General features: G+C 31.3%; 1 protein-coding gene and 1 long non-coding RNA gene across 2 annotated transcripts in view; both read right to left on the bottom strand.

The window, feature by feature from the left end:
* Positions 1-18,836, bottom strand: part of LOC149899010 (uncharacterized) — a 156,612-nt gene that overhangs the window by 7,505 nt on the left and 130,271 nt on the right. The gene's annotated exons all lie outside the window — the stretch shown is intronic.
* Positions 3,571-4,772, bottom strand: LOC149899022 (cytochrome b-c1 complex subunit 9-like). Its single transcript, XM_090114552.1, has 2 exons — positions 4,552-4,772; positions 3,571-3,683 (listed from the first exon to the last, which is right to left on the bottom strand). The coding sequence occupies exons 1-2, from the start codon at positions 4,690-4,692 to the stop codon at positions 3,645-3,647; spliced, it is 180 nt and encodes a 59-aa protein (XP_089970678.1). The 5' UTR covers positions 4,693-4,772; the 3' UTR covers positions 3,571-3,644.

Raw genomic sequence — 18,836 nt, 5'->3', positions numbered from 1 at the left:
TGTTTGTTCGTAATCAATGATATTATATATAGAAACAAGAGGTAGATACGTCATCAACGCACCAAAACTGATTCCGTGAATTGGTCCTATTTGGGACCAATGCAATCAGTCAGATTGTCACCGGTCCCAGTGAGCGCATGTGCCTATAGGTACATTAAAGTTGTCGAAAATGCCTTCCTGTGTGTTCAGAAAGTGCACGTATTCGTGCAAAAAAATAAAGAAAGATAAAGGAATATCATATCACAGCAAAATATATTAAATTATTACAGTTTAAGAGTAAAAATAACAATTTACAATTCTTTATTAATGACACTTGCTTGACACGTGTATTGAAATAATGAAAGGGATAAAACATTGCTTCAATCACTAGTGTGACAAAGCTAGCGTACACTGTGTTCAAAGATTATCATGTAGATACGATTATTGAAAATAGAACGGTTATTTTATTAATTTCGATTTGGGTAAATACTTGATTAATTTTATATTTAAATCCACACAGTGTATATAATTAACAAATATAATATCTATTTATTATATACAATGAAATCGTGATGGCAAAAATGTTTGTTTGCAAAAATGATGTTGAATATACGTATACATTGAAGAAAAGATTATCGCTACTGACGAAAAAGGCTATTTGCTTTTCTGTAAATAGCTATTGAACATAAATTTTATTTGTGTTTTAGATAAAAAAGGCTTATACTTCAGCCTTTCTTTTATTTCATCCTTTTATTTTTCATCTAGGCACCACTATTATTATAATTATCCTACAAGTTGGAGTGATGACCTTGTACGGGTTTCGGGAACTGCCTTGAAACGAATAGCGTAAGATCGGTCCTTATGGAGTTTTATAAGGAGGACTATATGCAGTATGCTCAGCAGTGGGTGATTATCGGGTGAAATGATGATGACTTAAACGAACACCACAGCTAGTAATAAATACTTAATACAGTTATATCTTTTTTTTTCATTTTAATACGACATCATAATAATCATAAAATAGTAAATGAAATTGTCACATTTATTTACTTGTGCAGGATACCTAACATCTATAACATTGAACCACAATATACAGATACATACAGTAAGGAAACTTCATACAAAATGTTCGAAATGGCTCCCCCCCCATCAAGCGTGTTTACAAGGGTATTGAGGGGGATCGATAGTAGCGGGTGACACATCCACAGATTTTGAATATAGTATGGAAAAAAGTTTAAAGTGATGTCAATTCACATTAAATAAATATCGATTGTTTCAGTTTGTAGCCCTTTCAATAAATATATTTGTAAATACCATATCTGACTACAAGTTAAAAAGAGACTATTTTTTAATTTCTATAGATATGGCAGTATGAGTTTTATATTATGTTGACATATTTTCTATCAAAATGATAGCTACAAATAGTACCTATTAGGAGTCCAGTCTGTTTAAAGATCGCATCTATTTTTTACGCAATCTAGAAGAGCACGAAAATATAAAAAAAGGAAACCTTAAAAAAATCTTGTTTAAATTGATGTGCATAATTACGTAAATATTAGGGAAGAAAAAGATAGATATTATAATTATTGTATTTTTATCGATACGTGGCGTCTCCACTTTGTCAAGCACTAAGCCTGTCAAACTATTTTCTTTTTCTTCCTAAAGCAAAAAGGTAGAGGTTCTATGCTCGTATAATAATAATTTTAATTTATTTTTGCATATGTTGTGTTTTTAATTTAATTTAATTTATCGTTTTAAAAATAATTTAGTAGGTATACCTACATACAAGTATTGTAAATTCTGGTTTAAAATAATTATTGAATATATGTATAATACAAATATCAAGCATTATAAATAATTTAGGTACATTAAATAGCCTTCGGCGTCCATAACAAAACTAGATTTCGAAATATAGCACTGATAAAAACGTATTTACTTTTACAAGCTGTATTAATTCGGATTGTTTCTTCTTGTAAATTCATATTTAGGCTACACCATTTTTGTATTTTAACGGGTTTTAATCTCCAAATTACCACAAAATCAACTGTGAAAAAAAGCAAACAGAAATATACAGGCCGAATTGATAACCTTCTCCGTTATTTTTCAAGTCGGTTAAATATCAAAAAGTAACAGCCCTATAGCTATACGTCATAATTTCATGGGGGGGGCTTAGTTTCCTAACTGTATGTACGTAGTATATATCTGTCAACTGTGATTGAACCTTCTGTGTCGTTTATCTATGCCAATTACCATGGCAACTATTTGTTTATTTATATTTAATTGGTGAATTCTTATGACTTTTGCTTACACCTGCGCGGAAGTGACAAACTATCTTTGTCTTTTTTATTTATATCATTTTATTAGAGCCATCTCTCTTATACAGTCTGTCAATGTAATAAATTAAGTAAAATGAAAATTGTATTTGTGTGTGACACTGCATATGAAGCATTTTTTTTGGATATATTGTGAGTATATAACGTATCTATACATAAAATATCATTGTTCGTAATACGGCGTCCGTCTTTTTTTATACGTCCATGGTGATAGCCTTAAGAAACGCTTTTAGTAGTTATAAATTATAACAAATATATTTTTATTTATTAATTTATTTCTTAGGTATAAATAAAAACAATTCATATTTAAGGAAGTCATTCCTCCTAATTATTTTAGAATTTAATACTGATTATCTTTTTTATATGATTATTTCTGATTTAATTATGATTAATAGTCGTTTTTATAATACTTATCTACTGATGTTACATTTATTTTTTTAATTATGGATCTGTATGATTAAATCTTAAAATTTTAAGCATTAATTGAAGATAGTTATTATTATTTATGTGTACTAATCATAGAAGTTAACTATTTATATTTAACTACAACTTAAATGACCATAAATTAAAGAGTTTATTCTGATTGTTACCACATTATTGTGAAGATCGTGAGTTATAAGCTCGAAAATTGAAATGCCAATGAAACAAAAAACTTCGAGATCAATCTATTTTTGTAATGTGAAAAGATACCAGCTGTTCTTTCACCACATCCCATGCATTTTTTATTGATTTATTAATTTTATATTTCATATCCATTTTCAGTTTAGGTGTTAGGTCTATGACCATATTCTTAATTTACTGTTATAATCTAGAGTTGTTTTTAATAGAATTCCTATTAAAAATGGTTGATTATCCATTCATAATCTCCAAATTAACAAATTTCATAATAATGTCTTGATAATAATTAAGTAATGATTTCTAATAACTCATTTTGAAATCAAAACAAATGTGTTTGTACAATTAGAACAGACAGATAGTACAGACAGTATTGAGATAGATGACCCCCTATTTATAATATTAACATTTATAATTTTTATATGGGTTCCAAAACATAACTTTTAAGGAATCTGACTTTTTATGATGTTTCAGTGATTGAATCTCTCTTGAATTTAATTATTACAAGGCATGTAGTGCTTTTAATTGTTGTTTCTGGCTTGTTCTTTTTTTCCTAAATAAATATATAAAAATATTGAGTTACAAAATAGAAGATGGAATCTAGTCAAGTGTTTAGTTTTAGAATGTAATAAAAATATAGATATAAAATTAATGTATTTTATTTAAATTACAATTGTAACTAATAAATTAATGTATTTCATTGTTGGTTTTCTTTATTTATTCCTCGTATTTGTGCTTGATGTCTTTCCATAATTTCTGAAAGCAAAGAAAAATAATATTATTAATATAATAAATAATATAATAAAAATATATATATATATAAGACACAGTTGTTACACATTTTTATGTTCCGTTTCTGTTTTTTTTCGGTTCACCATTTTTAAAAAAGGTGACCATTTTCAGTCATTTCATTCTTTAACCCATTGACCACCGTAAGGCCCGATCGGGGCGCGACACAATAGATTTTCTATTGTGTCTGTGATTCCGAGGACTGATGGATTAAATTAATTAATATGATAGAAATAATTTTTATAAATTATCCTAGTATCAAATAACTGACTATATTATAAAACTTAGAATTGCAAGACCTCTATGCAAAAATGTATATGTACACACCCAAATGAATACTTTTAATTTTAACGGTTGGCCACATAAAATTCATTATAACACAAATTGGTTGGTTTACAGTTTACACACAAGTGACTTTTAAAAGTAGCTGTCCAAACATATTTAGTAGTTAAGCTCTTTGGTAAACTCAGGATGGACGGCCAAAAAGGTCTTCAATTCTGTGTTTAAATTTGTAATTAGTGAGGTTTTAGAAGAGGGAAAATAAGAATATAAATGAAATATAGAGGGCAATATGTTAAAATTTAGTTAACTACTTATCAACTTAATACGTGTAAACCAACCATAAGGATTAACTTAAAAATATTTCTGAATAAGTAATAAGGTTATATCATGTTATATGTATAGTTGACCACAAAAAATTTTGGGGTAATTAGAAACTACACATATTGCTGCTAGATTGTGGTTTCTTGTATAAATTAAGACCGTTATAATCCTCTAATAATCTAATTAATTGAAGAGTAATAGAAAAATACGAATTACATAACAATTTACTTACTCCCTTGTTGATGCTTTCAAAAATCGTAACGGAGGCGAGGTCGAAAGCTCTCTCAAAGAAGAAAGCACCTCCTGCTACAGCCAAAGCAAATGTAGATGTTCTTTTGAAAACATAGCGATTCAGCGTTGAAAACAGGGACATTTTTGTAATTTTCTTCGATGCCCTCGAAGTAAAATTCAATATCTCGAAATGAAATGTCAAAGTGTCAAATATTCTGAAGATAAAATGTCAATGTCTGTTGTGGTCTTTAGTCTATTATTTGAAACACAGACAATAATTACCATAGACAAAAGTATTAAATGAAAATATTGTAGAATGAATCATAGAATGTCTTTTAAAATTTTATTGTAATGATGATGCAAGTCGTGCAAGTATTATGAGATTCATTACATATATGATATAAGATTACATAGATAAATATTAAAAAAAATATACCTATTACCACAGACTAATAATAATATACTACGTATACAACAGACGGTGCACTCCATACAAAAAAAGTTGCACTATGAATTTACGCAATTAAAGCGCCAGTGGGGAAATAACGTACTACATGTTCGATTATATCTCTTAGTCTTTTGCTTTTAACACACTAGATGGCACGTTAAACACTGACTTGATGTTCTTTTCCTTCCAGAGCCACTAGATGGCACTAATGTAAATATATGTACCGTACCTTTTATTTTCAAGTCTTTGGCGTCAAGTGTCAACTGTCAACTGTCAACATAATATTTTGTACACGTTCGCAATAACAAATTTGTTCAAGAGAGGAGAAGAATTAATCCATCCCAAATGTAAATACGATTCTCCACAAAAACATTGTAGACACAAGAAAGGGATTTCTACATTTGCTACTAAGAAGGATATGGGATCATGAAGGATTTCATCTGTTTTAATACCAGTAAAATGGAATGAGCGCCGTGGCCGTGACTGTGTTTGGTACATAAAGAATGACAAACATTCAACTTAAAATTATTATGAGTGCATTACGGGCAAACACACAATAAGTTGTCCTTTGACTAAGATGTACTTAATTTTAAGGAACACTAAAATGGATGGCTAGAATAGGTATAATCGCATACATAGTATTTATTTCTAGTCTGTTCTATAAATAATCAAAGACTACAAAATATATAGTGAACTATGTCTTTAATATTAATTCTACAGTTTACAGTGTAGTGTGCAATCTATTGTATGTGTGCGTCTAGAATATATAGTCCTGTTGTTCTACAGTTTAAGCAGTTCAATACAAGCTTACAGTCGAGTCAAGTGTTTCATTAACCACCAACCATTGCATGGCAACCCTGCCAGTTTTGTAAATTGTAGTCTACCTAACCTGACTGTTGGTTTTGATTTGTATCACACAAAGAATACTATACCAAATTTCAAGAAATAAGAATTAAATATTTGATTAACTTTTACTAATATACAGGAGCTTATACATCAAACAAGACCAAAACAGGGCTTTGGAGAAAGTGTGTATGGACAAAGACCACAATACATATGGTGCGGACAACTGCATGAAAAGCATGCAGTAAGGGACATTAAATAAATAAATAAATAAAACACATTTATTGTCAAGATCACAACACGAGATACATATATAAACGAAGGAAAAACAAAAAGAAATAAAAAGAAAAATAATTAAATAAAAATAATCTTATTCCTAAGAACTGTAATGTGGCAGTGAGTGACCTGACAAATGGAGCCAACTCAGTATATGATGGCAAGGTGATTAATACCTCACCACCACTGATTTTCAGTGACCCCAAGTGACTATTGGAGTTTCAGTCTAGAATTGTATATAATGATAATTTAACATGAGTATATTATGTGAAAGATATATTTCTATTAATATGATAAATACTAATAAATAAATACATCAGTTAAAACATGATATACATATATATATACATATATATATTATGTATAGGTAGATATAATATCAGTATGTAATTATGTATATACTTAATGTAAATAAATAAAATGAAATTATGTATAACTATGTTACCGGAAATGTATGAAATCAAGGAATTGTATACAAATCCTAGTGGTCTAAGATCCGAATATAAGTCGAAATGCAACGGCGTGATAATAGAATGAGACCAATTTTTATAATAAATTAAGTGTATTAAAAATGGTTTGACTGGAAAAATCCTGGACAGGCTATTTTTTATTAGTTATTAAAAAAAATATATTTTCATTTTTTATTAATTGCAGTTTCGAGATAATAAAACAAACGTTATTTGAAGACTTATTTACGAATGGGTCTCAAACTAATAGGAAATGTGTACAATGCCGATGCCACTTAGGAAATGTATAAAATATTGTTTAATAAACTATTTAATGCATACATATCCTAGTAAATGTATAATCTTCCTTGGAATTATATATAATTCCAATATCGTATTAGGAAATGTATATAAAGTAAATGATTTCTGTAATAAAACACGTTGTTATTTTTTTTTATTATAGCACTTATTGAGACAATCGGGTAACAGTCTTACCGTAAAATAATAATAATATGTTCATATTATCTTACTAATTAACATTTCTTAAATCAACTTATATTCAATCAAATCAAATTTTCATTTATTTAAGGGTGCTATTACCGATTTTTAACAAAAAACGCTATTTTACGGTACCATTTTAACTCAAAGCAATTACACGTGAGAACAAAGTAATATCTTAATTTAAAGATAATATATTCAGATCTACGATCATCTTATAAAAATTGTACGACGTCATACAAAATTGTCGCTGAAATACGATTTTCCCAGCACAATGATCGCATAAAATGCAAAAAAATGGGGTCTAAAACGGTACAATTTTAAGAAAATTAAAAGCCTAATCTATCTTCTTACCTATAAATTATTGAGGGATATATTATAGTCCTTTATAGATTCTGATAATTTTTTTGTATCTAAATCAAAATTTTATTTCAATTATTAGCTAAAAAAATACTTCTTGATTTCTTCATACATTTTGCTCTCGCGGGTCGTCAGACCGCGCTCAGAAGCGCTCTTGGAAGGACGGGTGTATCGCTCCTTGTCCCAAAAATAAAACGAATTAGAAAAGAGATTATTGTGCGTGCACTGTCGTTTTCGTGATTTGAAATATTTGATACTTTTCAGATGCTCTTTTTTATGGGTTGTTGAATAGATTGGTGGGGTAAAACAATTCAAGATGGCGTCGACGAAAATTTGACTTTTTTTCGTGATGGGTGTCATTTTCATAGTTTTTGGGGTAGCTATTAACGAATATGAGGTCAAAACTGAAATCCGAATATGAGGTCAAAACTAAAATCGAATTTAATTTATTTAATTCCGACTGTTTCTCGGAATAACATACCTACATTTACTAAGAATTGCATACAATGCCGGGTTTAATATATTGCCGGTAACATAATATTATGTATGATAATAATTCTTAAAAAAGTATTTTATATATTTCTTAAAAAGCTTCGATATTGTATACAATAATACAATTCATATTCAAATTGTTGTAAAATAGTCCCACTTTTTTAAGTTGGTTGAATACACTAAAATACTTATAAGGATCGTACCTACTAATAAAAGTAACAAAATGAATTTTTTAAAGTTCCCAGTAATCTTCTGGAATCAATTTCAATAAAAATATAAAAAAAAAATATCAAGTATAAAGATGGTCTATAAAATATGTCTCCGGTATTGGAAACGAAAATTATTAATATTTGTTAAACTGGTTAAATGGTGGTGGAATGTTGTTCCAACACTTATGGCTCTTTCAATTTATGCGTTTCGTATCGGACCGCTAGTCGCTACAGTGCCGAAGCTGTGCGTTTGTCGTACGGCGCACGGCCGGTCGTTTGTTTTCATACAAAATGCACGGTGCGGCAACAGCGCGGCGTCCGTACCGCGAACGCTCGACAGCAGGACGGCAATCTACAGATCACCCATATTTGGCAATCTCGCTTCACCTAATGGCCTTGTCCATAGAAATCTAAATAACAAGACACTAGAAGTCGTAAGCGTGCGTGACCTTGTCGCCACTCAGGTGATTTGCACATCACCAGTGCATTCGTCACTGTTCAGTTGCTCTGGAGACGTATGAGTGTATACATGGTGTGTTTCAGCAATTCCCATTGCGGAAATTCTTCCACAAGTTGTAATTATACTTATAAAGGAATAATATTTCATCGGAAGATATATTTTTTTAGAAATAATGCCGTTTTTCCTTAAAATTATAGAATATTTACAAGTATTACGAGTGTCACCATAGTAATCGAAATAACAATGAATGACACAGTCGACCATTTTTATTATCACGTTTGTTCGTATTGGAGCAAAAAGTCTCATATACTTAGGGATGTTATTCTAAAATAAACCGTAAATTCGTGCGTTAGGATACATATTCAAAAGCTTAATTTAATAGATAAGTTAGTTTTCACTAAAATCAAGCTGTCCAATAAAAGCCATAGTTTACTTGTGTGTACTGTTTAGCTTTCGGTTTGAATGTGTTGATTTTGGCGACAGCGGTTTTCATACGAATTATGACATTATAGCACTTCTATGTGTCTTGTTATTTAGATTTCTATGGCCTTGTCTGTTCAAGCCGAAATGAATTAATTACCTACTGCAAAAATTAAATAATTTAGATTACCTGGAAAAGACAAGGAAAATAAACTTTAAACAAGTGTTCGAGTTTCGACCGATTATTACCAAGTAGGTAAATAAATTAATGACAAGACATGGACAAGACAAGGTAATATGCTAATAATTTCCTAAAGAAAACATTTTTTTTCAAAATTTTCAAATAATAGGTACTAGTACCTAACTAGACTCAAAAGTTTATGATAAGTCAATGAATGATAAATAGAATATGTTTAAGTAAAATGAAGTAGTTTATTTTACAATAAATTAATCTTATAAATTACCAACTTTCATTCTACGGCTTCAACCGTGTGCCTTATTCAATCCCTGTTCCTACACCTTGAATCCAACTAATATTTATGCAACAAAATTGAGATGTCCTTTTTCAACGTAGGTATGTACCGTGTATGTATATCGAAATTTCCGTCAAAATCGGTTCAGACGCGTGCGGGAATACCTATTTTCTCGTGGTCCCACTATTTTCTATTTTGTCCTAAGTACTATGACGGAGTAACTTTCGTATTTATCTACAAAACAGAAATGATTTGATTGTTTGTTTGTTTGTATTGGATAGGATCCGAAACTACTGGATTGATTTGAAAAATTATTTCACCATTCGAAGCAAAAATTATACCTACCTGATGAACATAGGCTACTTTTTATAACGGGAAAATACTTCATTCTTATGGGAATCGATGTCGAAATATTTAATTTTAGGCGCATAAAGAAAAAAAACGCAAAGGATCATTCAAAATCTTTTCTACGGTTTAAATCTCAAAACTTTTTGGTTCATACTAATTCATATAAAGGTAATCTGATAGGATTATTTAGAAAATAAAACAAGATGACGTAGGTAGGTATTTAACTTTAGTTTCGATTTATTATCATTATGATGATTTCTTGATATTCTTAACGACGCGGTTGGCGCAGAGGTAAAGTAACTGCCTACTGAGCTGACGGTCCCGGGTTCGATCCCCGGTCAGGGCAAATATTTGTGTGATGAACTTGATTATGTGTTTTTGGGTCTGGGTGTTATCTATATATGTATTTATAAAATATTAAATTATATTTATTAAATTATATTTATCATCGTCTATACTCTGTCCATTATATTATTTGTTTTTTGACAGCTTCACGCCTATGAAGGATTGTATTGTCTATGTTAAAATGTCATACAAATAATTATCGTTCTTCATGGACAGGTCCCGCCCACTTAGTGATGTCTACACAGAATTATTCAATGATGGGTCGATAGATTATAATAGTCGATAGAAATACTCTGTAAAATATATCCGATGCAGAATAACTCTTCTATTATGTTATATAATTTAAACGTAAAGACAACCAAATTGTAAGATAGAAACCAATAAATAATAAAATATTTGTTTAGTTAAGTTTTAACATACAATGCATAGATATGTGGTCTTATTATTACATATCTTATTAGTACGTTTACGTTGTAATTATTATTTACGTACCTGATTCGATTTATGATAATATTTTTAATTTATAATTGAAATGGTATCACAATCGATAATCTTTTGAACATCACTTCTGGTATCACCCGTCGAGCTGTCAAAAAGCAATTCTTATAGTCTTAGGGCGTATTCAGAAAGAAAGCTTGAAACTTATAAGCGCTTATAAGTTTCAAGCTTTCTTTCTTAATCTTATAGTGGACAGACTATAGTACCCACAACATACTAGGTCGATTTGTGTAATATTGTCCTTTAATATTTATTTATAATTTATATACTTATAATTAAATGCGACTAGAAATAATATACTTACTACGGTTTAAGTATAGGTTGTATTATGTATATTATTTTGTAATGAGATCTTGCAATCAAATATTCACACAATCTCGCAAGTTTTCCGACAATTCATTTTTCGTATGAAAACGATCAATACACTAGGTACCTACCTAATATAAGCCGCTACAGGAACGCAGTTAGTAATAATTAATAACGGCTTTAACCCATTTACAATATTTTTTATAGGTACTGCAAAGGCAATGAGGTTATGTATTAAAAACGTAGTACATATATTATTATTAGTCTGTGGTCTGTGATATTATTATTAGTCTGTGTTAAAAACGTGAAAAGTAACGTAAAAACGTCTTAGTGCCATCTAGTATTCGTTTAGCATCGCCAAATCGGAGGAGAATAACTTGTTTATAGTAGTTTCATGAGATGGCGTTGTTTTGAATATAAACTTTTCTGTAAAATTAGTTAAAATCGAGTGAAAATTAAATTAAATAGGTAGGTTCCATTTACAAAAGTATGTAAAAAATTATAAAAAGCAATGAAATTGCAATTAAATCTAATTTTGTTTCTTGCTGGTTAAAATGATACACTTAGCGGCATCTATTGGTAGACGGATGGCATTAATCGTCTTTTGTATGTAGTGCACCAGACATGCTATTACCACAGACTAATAATAATATACTACGTATACAACAGACGGTGCACTCCATACAAAAAAAGTTGCACTATGAATTTACGCAATTAAAGCGCCAGTGGGGAAATAACGTACTACGTGTTCGATTATATCTCTTAGTCTTTTGCTTTTAACACACTAGATGGCACGTTAAACACAGACTTGATGTTCTTTTTCTTCCAGAGCCACTAGATGGCACTAATGTAAATATATGTACACGTACCTTTTATTTTCAAGTCTTTGGCGTCAAGTGTCAACTGTCAACTGTCAACATAATATTTTGTACCTACTCGGATTTTTAATTAGACAAAGCTGACTCACAGAGTACCTACATAGTACATTATTATGACTGGTATTTAGTTCAGTTTATTTACGAGATTCTGTCAAAACCAAAACGAGAAGCTTTGTTTGTTTTAGTTTTTAATTGTTGAAAAATAAGTGCTAAATATAATTGAATGACTGTGAGGTTATGTAGAATCTACAGGCAGAAAAACAGCAGAAAATAAGCTTTATATGGTAAACTGATATTTTCTCTGAACATAAATTTTTACAAACATGATTTTTAATGATTGGATTTGTAACCCAATATAAGATTGTTTTATTACAGACTTATTGCTTACGTTCGCAATAACAAATTTGTTCAAGAGAGGAGAAGAATTAATCCATCCCAAATGTAAATACGATTCTCCACAAAAACATTGTAGACACAAGAAAGGGATTTCTACATTTGCTACTAAGAAGGATATGGGATCATGAAGGATTTCATCTGTTTTAATACCAGTAAAATGGAATGAGCGCCGTGGCCGTGACTGTGTTTGGTACATAAAGAATGACAAACATTCAACTTAAAATTATTATGAGTGCATTACGGGCAAGGGCACAATAAGTTGTCCTTTGACTAAGATGTACTTAATTTTAAGGAACACTAAAATGGATGGCTAGAATAGGTATAATCGCATACATAGTATTTATTTCTAGTCTGTTGTATAAATAATCAAAGACTACAAAATATATAGTGAACTATGTTTTTAATATTAATTCTACAGTTTACAGTGTAGTGTGTAATCTATTGTATGTGTGCGTCTAGAATATATAGTCCTGTTGTTCTACAGTTTAAGCAGTTCAATACAAGCTTACAGTCGAGTCAAGTGTTTCATTAACCACCAACCATTGCATGGCAACCCTGCCAGTTTTGTAAATTGTAGTCTACCTAACCTGACTGTTGGTTTTGATTTGTATCACACAAAGAATACTATACCAAATTTCAAGAAATAAGAATTAAATATTTGATTAACTTTTACTAATATACAGGAGCTTATACATCAAACAATACCAAAGCAGGGCTTTGGAGAAAGTGTGTATGGACAAAGACCACAATACATATGGTGCGGACAACTGCATGAAAAGCATGCAGTAAGGGACATTAAATAAATAAATAAATAAAACACATTTATTGTCAAGATCACAACACGAGATACATTTATAAACGAAGGAAAAACAAAAAGAAATGAAAAGAAACATAATTAAATAAAAATAATCTTATTCCTAAGAACTGTAATGTGGCAGTGAGTGACCTGACAAATGGAGCCAACTCAGTATATGATGGCAAGGTGATTAATACCTCACCACCACTGATTTTCAGTGACCCCAAGTGACTATTGGAGTTTCAGTCTAGAGTTGTATATAATGATAATTTAACATGAGTATATTATGTGAAAGATATATTTCTATTAATATGATAAATACTAATAAATAAATACATCAGTTAAAACATGATATACATATAACTAGTCTGGTCATAAGTTCTGTCATTATGACCGATTTTCAAATTTATAAATGTTTACCGCAAATTTAATTTTCACGTTTGATTTTTGAATATTTTACACATTTAAAAACGAAACATTTTATAAGAATAACGTATTTGTTACAATGGAGTAGACGCAAAAAGAAGACAGAGTCGCTGTTCTCGCTCTGTATCCTTGTAGTTACGCGCCAAGTACAATTTTCAGTTTGCTTAAAAATTTATAAATAACATAGAGATTTGTTGATCACCCTATAAAACGATTAAAGGAAGATTCAAGAGTAGAAAATAGGTAGAGAAGTGGTCGTCCTCGTACGGTTAGGACAACGGTAGTGATTAATGCAGTATGTGCGCGAAGAAGAAGAAATCCGGTCCGAAATCAAAAACAGTCGGCACCGCAGATGGGCCTTAGCAGAACCATAGGTAAAACGATGTTTAACGAGGACCTAGGGCTACGGGCTTATTGTAGAAAAACATCGCATCTTCTTTACGCACGCTTGAAGAAGTTAAAGCTGGACAGATGTCGCGCTTTGTTTAAACGATACGCGAGAAAAATGCATCGTGAAATCCTGTTTTCAGATGAAAATTTTTTTACAGTGGAGGAATGCTGCAACAAACAGAATATCAAAATGTATGCCCACAGTAGTGAAGAAGCGTGTCAACGTGTACATGGAGTCCAACGCAGGTATCACCCCTCATCGGTGATGATTTAGCTGGGAGTGCCTTATTTTTGCCTTACAGAGGTGTTTTTCTGTGAAAAAGGTGTTGAAACAAGTGCCAATGTATACCAAAATACGGTCCTTACAAACCTCGTAAAACCTCTTTCTCAGAACATGTTAAAAATCAGCACTGGGTATTCCCACAGGACTCAGCACCTGCCCACAAAACCACGAGTACCCAAAATTGACTGGCAGCCCATCAGATTGACTTCATTCGTCACGAAGGTTGACCATCTTCTAGCCCAGACCTGAATTCTCTGGATTATAAAATCTGGCAATATTTAGAGGAGAGAACCTGCGCTAAATCCCACCCAAATTTGGAGTCACTCAAAGCATCCATTATTTAAGTAGCTGCTGAAATAAACATCGACATGGTGCATGCTGCGATAGATGTCTGGCGCGAAAGTTGAAAGCTTGTATCGCAAAAAATTGGAGGCTATTTTAAATAATTTTTATTCCTAATTATTAAGTAATATGTAAGCTTAATTTCCATATATAAATCAATAGATATATAATAGTAACTTTTTGTTTATTTAATAAAACATATGTGACAAAACTTATGACCAGACTAGGTATATATACATATATATATTATGTATAGGTAGATATAATATCAGTATGTAATTATGTATATACTTAATGTAAATAAATAAAATTAAATTATGTATATGTTACCGGAAATGTATGAAATCAAGGAATTGTATACAAATCCTAGTGGTCTAAGATCCGAATATAAGTCGAAATGCAACGGCGTGATAATAGAATGAGACCAATTTTATAATAAATTAAGTGTATTAAAAATGGTTTGACTGGAAAAATCCTGGACAGGATATTTTTTATTAATTATAAAAAAAAAATATTTTCATTTTTTATTAATTGCAGTTTCGAGATAATAAAACAAACGTTATTTGAAGACTTTTTAACGAATGGGTCTCAAACTAATAGGAAATGTGTACAATGCCGATGCCACTTAGGAAATGTATAAAATATTGTTTAATAAACTATTTAATGCATACATATCCTAGTAAATGTATAATCTTACTTGGAATTATATATAATTCCAATATCGTATTAGGAAATGTATATAAAGTAAATGATTTCTGTAATAAAACACGTTGTTATTTTTTTGATTATAGCACTTATTGAGACAATCGGGTAACAGTCTTACCGTAAAATAATAATAATATTATGTTCATATTATCTTACTAATTAACATTTCTTAAATCAACTTATATTCAATCAAATCAAATTTTCATTTAAGTATTTAAGGGTGCTATTACCGATTTTTAACAAAAAACGCTATTTTACGGTACCATTTTAACTCAAAGCAATTACACGTGAGAACAAAGTAATATCTTAATTTAAAGATAATATATTCAGATCTACGATCATCTTATAAAAATTGTACGACGTCATACAAAATTGTCGCTGAAATACGATTTTCCCAGCAGCAGATTACTGTGCGTGCACTATCGTTTTCGCGATTTGAAATATTTGATACTTTATAAGAGTAAACTGTTTATGTTTCATATTCCAATTATTTGTAATTTTAAATTATGTTTTAAAAATGACCTTGCCTGAGATGCTCTTTTTTATGGGTTGTTGAATAGATTGGTGGGGTGAAACAATTCAAGATGGCGTCGACGAAAATTTGACTTTTTTTTCGTGATGGGTGTTATTTTCAAAGTTTTTGGGGTAGCTATTAACGAATATGAGGTCAAAACTGAAATCCAAGATGGCGCTGACGAAAATTGTACATCTTTTCGTCATGGGTGTCATGTCATTTTAATGGTTTTTGGGGTAGCTATTAACCAATATGAGGTCAAAACTAAAATCCAAGATGGCGCCGACGAAAATTGTACATCTTTTCGTCATGCGTGTCATTTTCATGGTTTTTGGGGTAGCTATTAACCAACATGAGGTCAAAACTAAAATCCAAGATGGCGCCGACGAAAACTTTTACATATTTTCGTCATGGGTGTCATTTTCAAAGTTTTTGGGGTAGCTATTAACGAATATGAGGTCAAAACTAAAATCCAAGATGGCGCTGACGAAAAATTTGACATATTTTCGTCATGGGTGTCATTTTCATGGTTTTTGGGGTAGCTATTAACAAATATGAGGTCAAAACTATAATCCAAGATGGCGCTGACGAAAATTTGACTTTTTTTCGTGATGGGTGTCATTTTCATGGTTTTTGGGGTAGCTATTAACGAATATGAGGTCAAAATTATAATCCAAGACGGCGCCGACGAAAATTTTACATCTTTTCGTCATGGGTGTCATTTTCATGGTTTTTGGGGTAGGTATTAACCAATGTGAGTTCAAAACAAAAATCCAATATGGCGCCGACGAAAATTTTACATCTTTTCGTTATGGGTGTCATTTTCATGGTTTTTGGGGTAGCTATTAACGAATATGAGGTCAAAACTATAATCCAAGATGGCGCCGACAAAACTTTTACATCTTTTCGTCATGGGTGTCATTTTCATGGTTTTTGGGGTAGCTACTAGCTATTAACCAATATGAGGTCAAAACTGAAAAAATTGTATATCTTTTCGTTATGGGTGTCATTTTCATGGTTTTTGGGGTAGCTATTAACCCGTTTGAGGTCAAAACTAAAATCCAAGAAGGCACCGACGAAAAGTTTGACATCTTTTCATCATGGGTGTCATATTTTCATGGTTTTTGGAGAAGCTATTAACGAATATAAGGTCAAAACTATAATCCAAGATGGCGCTGACGAAAATTAGACTTTTTTCGTGATGGGTGTCATTTTCATGGTTTTTGGGGTAGCTATTAACGAATATGAGGCCAAACCTAAAATCCAAGATGGTCATCGAATTTCAAGATCGCGTCATGGTAATACTGTCGCGTTATGGAGCAAGGCGGCGATTTTGGTATCTATGAATCTCGCCAAAGAAAATTCACTCCTGCCACTTTTTTCGGCACACACGTTCTTTTTTATTTTATTCTCTTCGTTTAAATGTTTTAGATAAACTATATTTTAAATATAGTTTAGCGAATATATTTAAAGTTAATAATATCTGTCAGAATATAAACACAGATGATGATTGCCACAGAGTTGCGTTTTATATTACATTTCTAAATTCTAAATATGCATTTCAATGTTCTTTAAAATTGTTTTTTTAAGACTTTCTACAAAACTGTAGTTGTTTACGTTTTTGTTATTTTATTTAAGTTTACTTTAAAGGAGTAAGAAAAATATACCTATTTATCGACGGTTACATTGGGGATTTGATAATACCTACATAGCTACCCCAAAAACCATGAAAATGACACCCGTGTCTTAAAGATGTAAAATTTTCGTCGGCGCCATCTTGGATTTTAGTTTTGACCTCACATTGGTTAATAGCTACCCCAAAAACCATGAAAATGACACCCGTGTCGAAAAGATGTAAAATTTTCGTCGGCGCCATCTTAGATTTTAGTTTTGACCTCATATTGGTTAATAGATACCCTAATAACCGTGAAAATGACACCCATGACGAAAATATGTAAAATTTTCGTCCGCGCCATCTTGGATTTTAGTTTTGACCTCATATATTGGTTAATAGCTACCCCAAAAACCATTAAAATGACACCCATGACGAAATGATGTCAAATTTTCGTCGGCGCCATTTTGGATTTTAAATTTGACCTCATATTGATTAATAGCTACTCCAACTCCTTGAAAATGACACCCATGACGAAAAGATTTCAAATTTTCGTCGGCGCCATCTTAGATTTTAGTTTTGACCTCATATTGGTTAATAGATACCCCAAAAACTTTGAAAATGACACCCATGACGAAATGATGTCAAATTTTCGTCGGCGCCATTTTGGATTTTAAATTTGACCTCATATTGATTAATAGCTACTCCAACTCCTTGAAAATGACACCCATGACGAAAAGATTTCAAATTTTCGTCGGCGCCATCTTGGATTTTAGTTTTGACCTCATATTGGTTAATAGCTACCCCAAAAACCATGAAAATGACGGCCGTGTCGAAAAGATGTAAAATTTTCGTCGGCGCCATCTTAGATTTTAGTTTTGACCTCATATTGGTTAATAGATACCCTAATAACCGTGAAAATGACACCCATGACGAAAATATGTAAAATTTTCGTCCGCGCCATCTTGGATTTTAGTTTTGACCTCACATTGGTTAATACCTACCCCAAAAACCATGAAAATGACACCCATGACGAAAAGATGTAAAATTTTCGTCGGCGCCGTCTTGGATTATAATTTTGACCTCATATTCGTTAATAGCTACCCCAAAAACCATGAAAATGACACCCATCACGAAAAAAAGTCAAATTTTCGTCAGCGCCATCTTGGATTATAGTTTTGACCTCATATTCGTTAATAGATACCCTAATAACCGTGAAAATGACACCCATGACGAAAAGATGTAAAATTTTCGTCGGCGCCATCTTAGATTTTAGTTTTGACCTCATATTGGTTAATAGATACCCTAATAACCGTGAAAATGACACCCATGACGAAAAGATGTACAATTTTCGTCAGCGCCATCTTGGATTTCAGTTTTGACCTCATATTCGTTAATAGCTACCCCAAAAACTTTGAAAATGACACCCATGACGAAATGATGTCAAATTTTCGTCGGCGCCATTTTGGATTTTAAATTTGACCTCATATTGATTAATAGCTACTCCAACTCCTTGAAAATG

This window comes from Colias eurytheme, chromosome 21 (genome assembly GCF_061535395.1).
Source record: "Colias eurytheme isolate Ceu_HAF_F1 chromosome 21, ilColEury1 Martin Lab GWU primary, whole genome shotgun sequence".
Classification (NCBI taxonomy): Eukaryota; Metazoa; Arthropoda; class Insecta; order Lepidoptera; family Pieridae; genus Colias; species Colias eurytheme.
Note: the sequence above shows the minus strand (reverse complement) of the source record. Positions and strands in the feature narration are given on the sequence as shown.

Coding starts and splice junctions, on each gene's coding strand:
- LOC149899022 (XM_090114552.1), bottom strand. CDS start 4,692: ATGTCCCTGTTTTCAACGCTGAATCGCTATGTTTTCAAAAGAACATCT. Junction 3,684..4,551: donor TTGAAAGCATCAACAAGGGA/GTAAGTAAATTG, acceptor CTTTGCTTTCAG/AAATTATGGAAAGACATCAA.